The following is a 9,579-nucleotide window of genomic DNA, read 5'->3' on the forward strand; positions in this document are numbered from 1 at the left end:
CTCACTGATGACTGACGTGCACAAACCATGTGCTTAATTGATTAATGGTTATATGTATAATCCTTATTTCTTGCACATAAATAGTACTGGCGTACGAAGCGATGATTTTCTTGTCCCACACGTTTAGCACAAGCAGAGAACACTGCCGTGAGGAGAAGCTAAAAGCTGCTGGATTACGTGGCCAACTCAAACCGCCACGTCAGAAAACTTTGCTTGTACAACTGCAATCTGCTAGACACCCAGAGCCTTTTGTTTCGTTTTGGCTTTTGCGTGTTTTGCTACTGGAGTATAAAAAAATGTGAGTACGCTTGCTTTTTTTAATGGAGAAAACAACCTTGTATTAAGCCATAAGGTTAGGCTTTTTTTTTAAACAAGCGATAAGGTTTTTTTTTTAGAACTTTTTTGAGCAGAAACAAGCGATAAGGTTAGGCATGCAGCGTGTGTTTTTTTAGGGCAGCAAATCCGACCCAGGCCCACTCATTGCCGGCCCGTTAAAGATAGCCCAGGTTACTGTAAAAGCGGAAAATTTGGATTTACGTCTTCCGCTCGCGCTTGCGTAAACTAACTCGCCTCTCTTCTCCAACATCTCTCCGGCGATTGGTCCCCCCAAAAAAAAACGTCTCTCCGGCGAATTACGGCGCCGGCGCCGAGATCCACGCTTCTCTCTCGCCGCGAACGGAGAGCGACCGAGGCGATGTTCGGTGTTCAGTGGTGGGGCGGATTGGGGGCGGACGCGCACCTCCGCGACGACCCCGACGATGCCTCCATCCCGGCCCTGCTCGACTCCCGCTTTGACGCCGACAAGGTCGACGCGCTCAATCGCCTCCTCGCCCACCTCTTCCCGCAGGTTCGTCAAATTCCCCTCCTCTACGTCTCACGCCGTGGATCCTGCAAGAATATTTCTTCGGTTAGAATCGCGGCTCCTTCAGGAACAGTTCCATTCGTGTGCAACTGTGTTGAGTATCTGAGGGGCTGTTTACTGCGATTACCCTTGATGGGTTTTCCTTTCATCAACTGATAACCATGAAGAAGGATGCTTCAATGCTTCTAGCTGTTATGCCTTGGAAGTCTTGAAGATGGCCACATTAGACTTCATGAATGGCTAAAAGAGTGTTCTGTCTATTGGGATTGTAAAATTGTTGCGTTTGATGTCCTATGAACATAATTGGTGGGGGTTTCCAATATACTATAATCTGTTCGTCAGTGTTTGTTGATGCTTGAATTGGACCACAATAAGTTGAACTTTTCTTGCAGATGTTGTAGTTAAAGGATATGCTACCGTGAAGTCTGAATCTTGCTCAACAAAGTTGAATTCTGAATTCTGAATAAGCAACTGAATTGTTTCCTGTGATTGGCATAATGCTGTTCAAAGTTGTGTTAATTTCTTTCTTTCTATTGCTGCAGGCTCCCAAATGAAGCTCTCCTTTCTATTGATAATATATCAGTTCAGGCACAGCCATCAGATCCTATACAGCTGGCCTGAAGTTCTACCATGCTCAAGGGCAGGCCTTGAGAATTGATCCAATGATGTTCAAGGCGTCACTTGTTGATGATCCTGATGTTCCAGAACGCGATGATGGGGCAACTAGCAAGGTGGCAGCATGAATCAAGCATGATAAATATGTGTTGTATCATACAAAATGATTCTACAATATAATGTACTTGTTGGTTATCCTTCTGATAGGCCTCTGAGCATTTTAGTGTTGTGCATTGATAGAACCTTGTTGCCAAATGTCATTTCATCTCTACTGTGTGCTTCTGTAGCTTACTGCTCAACAACAATTTTTCGTAACATTCATTGCATTAATGTATGTTTCCTGTCTTCTTGTCGATCTAGACCTGAATTTACATGAATCCCCCTTTGTGGATAAATTACATGCATACATTGTAAATTTTTCATGCACTATATTTGGCTTAGCAGGTCTCATGCACCTGTTTTTCGCTTCAATGGTGGAGTGAGAGGTAAGCAAGCTGTCCTGGTTATGATACATACACAACTTTCAGGCATCTACTTTTATTGTGATATTGATACTTAGTATCTGAAGCATAAGTTGTTTGAAGCATAAAGTAATCGTCCATGGATGGTTATTCCTTTTTGTGACACCCATCTGGAAGCTATGCTTTATCTGATACGATGGGAAAGGTGGTGTTTTTAGTTTTCTGGGTCTACAAAGGTAGCCTTCGGTATCTCATTAGATGCCTATGCTGTTGTTTATATCGATGAAGGGATTTAGTAGTATTAAGTAGAATCAGTAACATGGGTGTGAGACACTGATGCCTTTCTTGTTATCCTGTATATCTTACCGCCGCAAAGCCAAGTTTCCACCCCCTGAAAGCAATGCTCAGGGAGAATCTGTGCCCCAAATAGGACAGTTCCTTCTACTGCAATATGTAAGACTGTACCATAATAGGAAGATTGGACTAGCATTTTTTGTAGTTGGTTGATAAATAGAGCTATCTCTGCATGAAATATCATGTTCACTGTTTGTCCCTTGCATGGTTACACAAGGTATTTCTTCTCTCTGAGGCCACCCCATCCATGCAAATTGCTAAAGCAATCTCACCAAGAAACCTCTCTTTCACTTTCTGCAACTCAGAAGCACTTCTTAACCCCGCACACCATCATATATTTCAAGAACAGGATTGCAACAAGTGACAAGCAAATCAAGAACAGGTCAAGACCATGGAAGCACCAAGAAGTTGCAGTTTGCCATGCTTGCTCCTCGTGCTGATCCTAGTGTCCCCTTGGTGCAGCACCTCAATGGCAGCGAGCTGCAGCTTCACCATATCCAACCACTGCTCCCACACTATCTGGCCAGGTACAATGGCCGGCGCGGGCACACCGCAGCTGCCCACGACAGGGTTCAGGCTCGACCCAGGGCAGACAGTTCAAATCCCGGCGCCGGCGGGGTGGTCTGGCCGGATATGGGCTCGGACGGGGTGCAACTTCAGCGCTGACGGCGCGGGCGCACCTGCTGGCGCGGTCGCGTGCCAGACCGGCGACTGCGGTGGTGGGCATATGGAGTGTGGCGGCACGGGTGGGAAGCCGCCGGCGACCCTGTTCGAGGTCACGCTGGGGAAGGGCACCACTGCTGACGACCAGGACTACTACGACGTGAGCCTCGTCGATGGCTACAACCTGCCAGTCGTCGCTGTCCCGCGGGCCCAGCAGGGCGGTGGCAGTTGCAATGCCACCGGCTGCGCCGCCGACCTCAACCTCTGTACGTGCCATGTGACATAAGCATGAAGCAGAAAAGGCAACCATGTTTATTTGTAGTACACAAGTGTTTGTTTTCAGAGACCTGACACATACTTTAAATCATGTTATGGCAGCATGTCCCAAGGAGCTGCAGGTGGAAGACGGGATCGGCGGCAGCGGTACGGTGGCGTGCCAAAGCGCATGCGAAGCGTTTGGAAAGGACAAGTACTGCTGCAGTGGCGCCTACGCGACGCCGACGACTTGCAGTCCGACGGCCTACTCATCCGTCTTCAAGTCGGCATGCCCGCGGGCCTACAGCTACGCCTACGACGACGGCAGCAGCCTCTTCACCTGCAACGCCATCGACTACACCATCGCCTTCTGCATCCCTCCCACTGGGTAATCCAAAGTCCTTTCTTTTCTTGGCTTTGACATAAAAAAAAATGCATGCCAGCTAGTAATAAACACGCTTTCATCAAATCTTTGCCAAAGTTCATCAGTTAACAAGTATGTATGTACAACTCAATTTCTGGGCTTGGAAGTACAGAAGATTTGATGAATATCTTGTGGTTAATTTTGCATAGGGGCGGCACTCAGCTCGGCGCGCCAGCCAATGGACAGGGCAACCCTGGTAATGCTAACCTTGCTCCTCCTGCTGGCAGCAATGGTGCTGGAAGCGCCTACCAGCCGCCATCGACAGGCAATGACGGTGGCGGAAGTGCTTACCAGCGACCCCCAACAGGCAATGTTGACCCTGGAAGTGTCTACCAGCCACCGCCAACAGGCAACAATGGCCTTGGAAGTGTCTACCAGCCACCACCACTAGCAGGTAACAATGGCGCTGGAAGCGCCTACCAGCCACTTCCGTCAGGCAACAATCCGACAAGCAACAATGGCCTCGGAACAGAACTCGGAAGTGCCTACCTACCGCCCCTGACCGGAAACAATGGCGTTAGAAGCACCTACCAGCCTTGGAAGATGCCATCGTCGGCGAGCACTCGATACAACCAGCTATGGTTTCTGCTACCTGCAGCGCTCTTGTTCCTTGTATGATCACTCTCCATGAAAAGACAGGTACTGCTTTGTGTCGAGTCCTTCGAGCTTTTGAAGATTTGAAGAACGGACAACCACAAACTAACAGATGAATGCTGGACAGAGGATTGGGTGATCAGAGGCGTGGAAGGGAGAAGGTACATTCAAGCAGAGATCTTGTAGGAGTTCCTGACAGAGTGACAGTAGTTACAACTCAACGATTATTAACATTGTAAAATTAGTCTCGGTAATATCTAGTAAGTACTTGTTCTTTCATGTAGATTATCTACTGGTTCATCAGTGGAAGGATGTAAATATGGGTTCTTTTATGTAGATTATCAAAGATAACCTCTAGTATAAATTGTGCACTCATTTGAACCATCAAGGAAATGCCATGCTCTGATTTTGTAGGGTTAGTAAATCTTATGAATTCTACCACAGATGAGGGCTTGCGTTCTCATTTTCCCTAGAAGTTTTTTGATATTTCGAGCTGAAAAACCCTATCAAATTTTGTACAGAAATCTTGTCCAAGAAACTTGAGCAGCACACAAACAAGCAAAAGAAGCAACTAAAACATGTAAAGAATCATCAGCTTTATTATTATATAACAACAACAACAACATCTGTTACAGGTAATCTCTAGCTACTGTCATGAAGAAGGGACAATAATAGGAGCTGGACGCACTGATTTATCCAATGGCCAGCACTCCCAGCTTCCATTCTTGTCCTGAGACAGTGAGAAGTGCTTGGGCATCCACACCTCCCCCTTCTCATTCCTCTCCTTCTCAAGCTTCCTAGCTGTGTCCTCGACGCGACGCTTCGCCTCGCTAGCTTTCTCCCAATCTTTTGCCAGGATAGCTTCGCTGACCTCGCCCCAGACCAATGCCGATTCCGAAGGTGACAACCCCTGCCACATTATCATCACAATTCGTGAGTGCTACCCTTCTCAATTCTGGAAGTGCATAATATCATAAGACTCATCATTTGATCACCATATACAGAGAGTGAAAAATTTACCTCTTGATCTTTAACCTCTGGCGTGGTGAGGTTACCAATGGCGCTCTTCGCATCGTAGAGAACCGAGACCTCCCCGCTGCCAACATCCTTGAGCGAGACGGTCCTGTCCCAGTGGCCATCGATCTCGCAGACCGTGTCCTGCGGGCTCGATGAACAGAACACTTTGCCCTTTATGCACCTCGCATCGCCTCCCAGCCCCAGGAACGAGTGGCTCCGGTAGTAGCACAGCTCGGCCTCGAGACCGGAGTCCTTGCAGGCGATCCTGACAGTCCCGGACCACTCGACGGATGGCGCAGGCAGTAGCCTTATGAGCAGGTTGGGACAGTCCACCTCATATGTCTCATTGAACTTCAGAAGCTTCACTTGCCTCTTGCCTTTCACTGTTGCCTCTATGCTGGCGCCTTCAGAAAACAAGGTGCAGGAGTTCAGAGGAAATTGTGTTGTTTCGATCAAGAGCAATGTCATTGCTGAAACTATTGGGCGGGAAAATGGTTGTTCGATCTGGTGTGGCCTACCATTGAATTTTGGATTTGGAATTTGGCACCAGAGGAGCTCGACGTTCCCGCCATCATCGGTCGCATGAAGCGCGGAGACCGGGGGATGATGAGACACCTGAAAATGTCAAATGCCATATAAAAAAATTCACTTAGTTTGGGAACAAGAAGGAAACATGCTTTTTCAGAATGTTCAGAGACTGAAAAAGGAGTGATCTTGCCAAGCTTGGGGTGTAACCTGCTCAAGGAGGACATGGAGTGACCCTCTGGAGACATGGTGGGTCTCCCCGAGGACAGGGTTGTAAGGAGCGAAGCCGAAGATGGGCGGCCTAGTCGTCGAGATGCTCCACGCGACGACCGCCGTGAGCCGCTCGAGGCTGTCCTTGCCTGTGGCGCAGCGGCTCAGATGGTCGTCGCCGGTGCAGTAGACGCCTTCGCCGTACAGCTGGAGCTGCGACTTGGGCAGGTTGAACGTGGCCGGCAGCTGCAAAATGTTCAGAGATTTTATTTTACTTTCATCACCAGAGCCCCCGTTCTTGTCTGTCAAATACAGTATATTTGAACGCTTTTGGTTTCTGAAATTCGGATGCAGAGATAATGTGGTGACCGTCCATCCATGTGACACTTTTCGAGGGCAGAGATGATTTGTTAGTATACAAACGAAAGAACAGTTGTGAATTTGTATGGGTTGACCAGTGAATTAGGTGCCTGCAAAGGGCATAACCGATCATTATTGTTATGATTGATCATCACCACACCACTAACCCATGATATATATCTCGGGCTGTCGAGAACACCATTTGTGGTCAAATGCAATGAAGCAATCACACCAACTCAATAATTATTCTTTTCAGATTCGTGCGGAAATTGAAGCCTGTTTTGTTTGCTTATTAACTGAAACCCCACCTACTAAACTCTCCCATAAAACAAGTACAGAACCTGCTAATCAACTGTATTATTATACTGTACTACTAGTACAGGCAGCCCCCTGAATTATGCCGGTTTCAGGGCGCCTAGTGCTGCACCTGAAACCTTGAGCTCAGTAAACTAAGTAAATTTTGGCTCTCGAGATCGCATCGACCGAGACACACCCACGAGGCTGATGATCTGAGCAGTTACTAGTTTTCTTGAGTTAAATTTTACCTGGAAGTGCGAGAGATCGGAGCCCGGGCGCACGTTGCGGAAGAGGCTGAGCACCCGCTGCACGAGGTTGGCCGGTCGGAGCTCCGCCGCCAGCCCGCCTTCCAGTGACAGCGGCGCCGTCAGCACCGCCGTCGCCGTTGATGATAATGTCGCCTCCGCGTCCACCATTGCGGGCTCGCCCTCTGACTCAACCTGCATGCATACATGCATTGAATTAATACAGTCAATCATCAACAGCACTATACTAGTGCTATATTAGCAACCAAGAAAGCTCCGATCAACAGAGGAGTACTAGTTTAGCAGCAATTGAAATAAACAAAACAAAACAGTAGCAATTGAAATAAACAAAACAGTAGAGTAGTAGCAACCAAGGAAGCTCCGCTCGCTCGTCGTCGTCGTCGTCCCCATGGTGCCATGTTTTATGCTCTTGCTAGATTCAGGTCAGACCGTCAGATGGTCTCGTTTGCTTGGAGTCGAAGGGGATGAGCTAGGGGAGGAGGTTCCAATGAAAATTCTGGTCCGTCCGCGTGAATTGACCAGGAGAAATGGAAATGAAACCCAACCACCAAATTAACAAAACCAAACCCGTGTGGTCTATATGCAACGAAATAAACGAACGAATATCTGAGGCAGGTAGTATATGTGTGTGCTTTAAAGGAAGGTGAGAAAGAAAAAGTCAGTGGATCAGTTTGCCGGCAGCTGGGCGCTGTAATAAGAGAGATGCTGCCGCTGCGGGCCGGCCAATGCAGGATGAAAGGTTCTACGTGTGCTGCAATTTGCCTAGGAGTGTACGCCGGGCCGTCCCGTCCTTGACGCGGCTAAGAAAGGAAGGAGACAGGATTGGAGCTCCGTTCGCGTCTCCTTGGTCGCAAAGGAAAAGAAAAGGAGGCTCAGAGACAGACACTGTAACTCTAATTAACTCAATAGTCAATCCATAGGTGTCCTTGTCACTGCGCCTCTTGCTTAGCTTCAGAGACGACGCGTACGTCGCGGACGAGAAATGCAACAAAGATAGTAGATTCTTCTTAATTAATTGATTGGGTCCTTCAGGCTCCGGTTCGAAAAAAATAATTCTTCAGTGACATTTTTTTTTCCGCCCGCGGCAGTTTTCTTCTAATTTCAAAAGAGGAGCAAAGCGGGGTAAATAATTGATCACTTTTGCGGTTTTTTATCCGGCTTTTGATACAAGTAAAATGTGGAAGCGGGCAGGAAGAAAAGGCAGGAAAAGGAGACGCGGAAGGGAGTTTAAAAAAAAAAAAGAATGGCACGAGCAAGAAGAAGAACGGGACAGAAATTAAAGGCGAGGGGCGGCGCGCGGGCGGTATCTGAGAAAGGCGGGCGATATTCTTCGTGGCCGCCCATGACGTGGACACGCGGCCCCTTCCTCCCCGTCAGGAGAACAATCTCGATCCTCTCTCCCCCCTCGTAGCCAACGCCGGCGCCGGCTTGCCGCCCGGCCGGCCGAAGCAGACTGGGTCGATTAATCAACTAAACACGCGCGCGCCGGGGGCACGGCTGGCTTCTCGGCGGGATCGAGGCCGACGGGGAAATTAATCAAGGGGGAAGCTTGCGATCAAGGATGGGTCAAGAAGAACACAGGAGGCAGATGCAGCGTACCATTTCGGTCGGTGGATCGATCAAATCGATGGCGTGGCGCTACAATTTTTCCGGCCGAGCTCGAGCAAGCTGCCGTCGATCGGATCCCCTTCCGCCTTGTCTCTCTTTCTCTCTGACGCTCGCTCTTTCTTTGATCCGGAGCTCGAAATGGCAAGAATCCTCTCGCCTCGACAAGCAGACGGATGGATGAATGGATGGGTGAGTATGTATGTACGTGTGGTTTCTTTCTTTCTTTAGCAGGGGTGGCGCTCCGGGCTCTCGCTCTTGAGTTGCTGGCGCGGGCGTCGATCTATTTATACGCTCTCCAAGGCAGGAGCCTGGCGTGCGCTCTAATTCCCTCCCTCCCTCCCTCTGTGTTGTTCTCGCCATGCGGGGCGTGTGAGTTGCTGACGGCGTCGGCGTGGTCCTATGCGTGTCAGCTCGTGCGTGCGTGTGAACGCCCCTCCTCTAATCTCGCCACGGGCCAAAGAGGAAAGCGCTTCCGCATTTCAGGACCAGCTAGTGCTGCTATGTACTTCCTCCTCCTCCGTTTCATAATTCTTGTCAAAATATTACATGTATCTAGACGTTTTTAAGAATAGACAAGAATTATGAAACGACGAAACAGCATGCAAACACCACATCGCACCTTTCTTCACTCCCTTCCCCCGACTGAAAACAAAAACAAAAGTGCTCCAATCTTCATCTGACGGGGCCGTGCAAAAATTAACGTACGTACAACAGTCTTATTAAAAAAATGTATCTACATTATGTATTTGAATTTTTTTTCTCTCTCTCTACTACTACAGAAAACTCCATCCGTGATTTCCCTCCGGTGGCGGTTAAAACAGACCAAAAAACACACCGCCGCTGGAGACCATCCCAAGGCATCCACGAGCGCCACCAGTTGCGGTGATAGCCACCGCCACTGCTGCCCAACCACCAGTGGCGGTGTTTGTCACCGTCACTGGTAATGGCCATGAAAACCCTAAAAACCACCAGTGACGGCCGTAAAAAAGATCCGCCACTGGTAGACCACCCGATACATGATGGTACTACTCGGTCTCAGTGCCCTTCCCTGAACCCCTTAAGCACCGT

General features: G+C 48.8%; 2 protein-coding genes across 5 annotated transcripts; one reads left to right on the plus strand and one right to left on the minus strand.

Annotated features, from left to right (window-relative positions):
- The first annotated feature begins 476 nt into the window (after window positions 1-476).
- On the plus strand, window positions 477-4,652 carry LOC100822872 (thaumatin-like protein 1). 3 transcript variants are annotated; one of them, XM_003572357.4, is made up of 6 exons: window positions 477-847; window positions 1,405-2,674; window positions 2,755-3,221; window positions 3,334-3,598; window positions 3,784-4,273; window positions 4,356-4,652. In XM_003572357.4, exons 2-5 carry the CDS (start codon window positions 2,475-2,477, stop codon window positions 4,250-4,252), a joined length of 1,401 nt encoding a protein of 466 aa, XP_003572405.2. In that variant the 5' UTR covers window positions 477-847; window positions 1,405-2,474; the 3' UTR covers window positions 4,253-4,273; window positions 4,356-4,652. The 3 variants fall into 3 exon arrangements, with proteins under 3 accessions (XP_003572405.2, XP_010235317.1, XP_010235318.1); XM_010237015.3 differs by having other exon boundaries at window positions 480-847; window positions 3,784-4,652; XM_010237016.3 differs by having other exon boundaries at window positions 480-847; window positions 1,405-3,221; window positions 3,784-4,652.
- A 148-nt stretch (window positions 4,653-4,800) lies between these two features.
- LOC100834123 (oxysterol-binding protein-related protein 4C) lies at window positions 4,801-8,829 on the minus strand. 2 transcript variants are annotated; one of them, XM_003574742.4, is made up of 6 exons: window positions 8,503-8,829; window positions 6,886-7,077; window positions 5,981-6,226; window positions 5,764-5,860; window positions 5,249-5,649; window positions 4,801-5,138 (listed from the first exon to the last, which is right to left on the minus strand). In XM_003574742.4, exons 1-6 carry the CDS (start codon window positions 8,503-8,505, stop codon window positions 4,881-4,883), a joined length of 1,197 nt encoding a protein of 398 aa, XP_003574790.1. In that variant the 5' UTR covers window positions 8,506-8,829; the 3' UTR covers window positions 4,801-4,880. The 2 variants fall into 2 exon arrangements, with proteins under 2 accessions (XP_003574790.1, XP_014756359.1); XM_014900873.2 differs by lacking the exon at window positions 8,503-8,829 and adding an exon at window positions 7,254-8,108.
- Window positions 8,830-9,579: the final 750 nt, after the last annotated feature.

This window comes from Brachypodium distachyon, chromosome 3 (genome assembly GCF_000005505.3).
Source record: "Brachypodium distachyon strain Bd21 chromosome 3, Brachypodium_distachyon_v3.0, whole genome shotgun sequence".
Lineage (NCBI taxonomy): Eukaryota > Viridiplantae > Streptophyta > Magnoliopsida > Poales > Poaceae > Brachypodium > Brachypodium distachyon.

Coding starts and splice junctions, on each gene's coding strand:
- LOC100822872 (XM_003572357.4), top strand. CDS start 2,475: ATGTTCACTGTTTGTCCCTTGCATGGTTACACAAGGTATTTCTTCTCT. Junction 2,675..2,754: donor GACAAGCAAATCAAGAACAG/GTCAAGACCATG, acceptor CCCTTGGTGCAG/CACCTCAATGGCAGCGAGCT. Junction 3,222..3,333: donor CGCCGCCGACCTCAACCTCT/GTACGTGCCATG, acceptor ATGTTATGGCAG/CATGTCCCAAGGAGCTGCAG.
- LOC100834123 (XM_014900873.2), bottom strand. CDS start 7,301: ATGGCACCATGGGGACGACGACGACGACGAGCGAGCGGAGCTTCCTTG. Junction 5,650..5,763: donor TCCAAATCCAAAATTCAATG/GTAGGCCACACC, acceptor TGTTTTCTGAAG/GCGCCAGCATAGAGGCAACA. Junction 5,139..5,248: donor CAGAGGTTAAAGATCAAGAG/GTAAATTTTTCA, acceptor ATAATGTGGCAG/GGGTTGTCACCTTCGGAATC.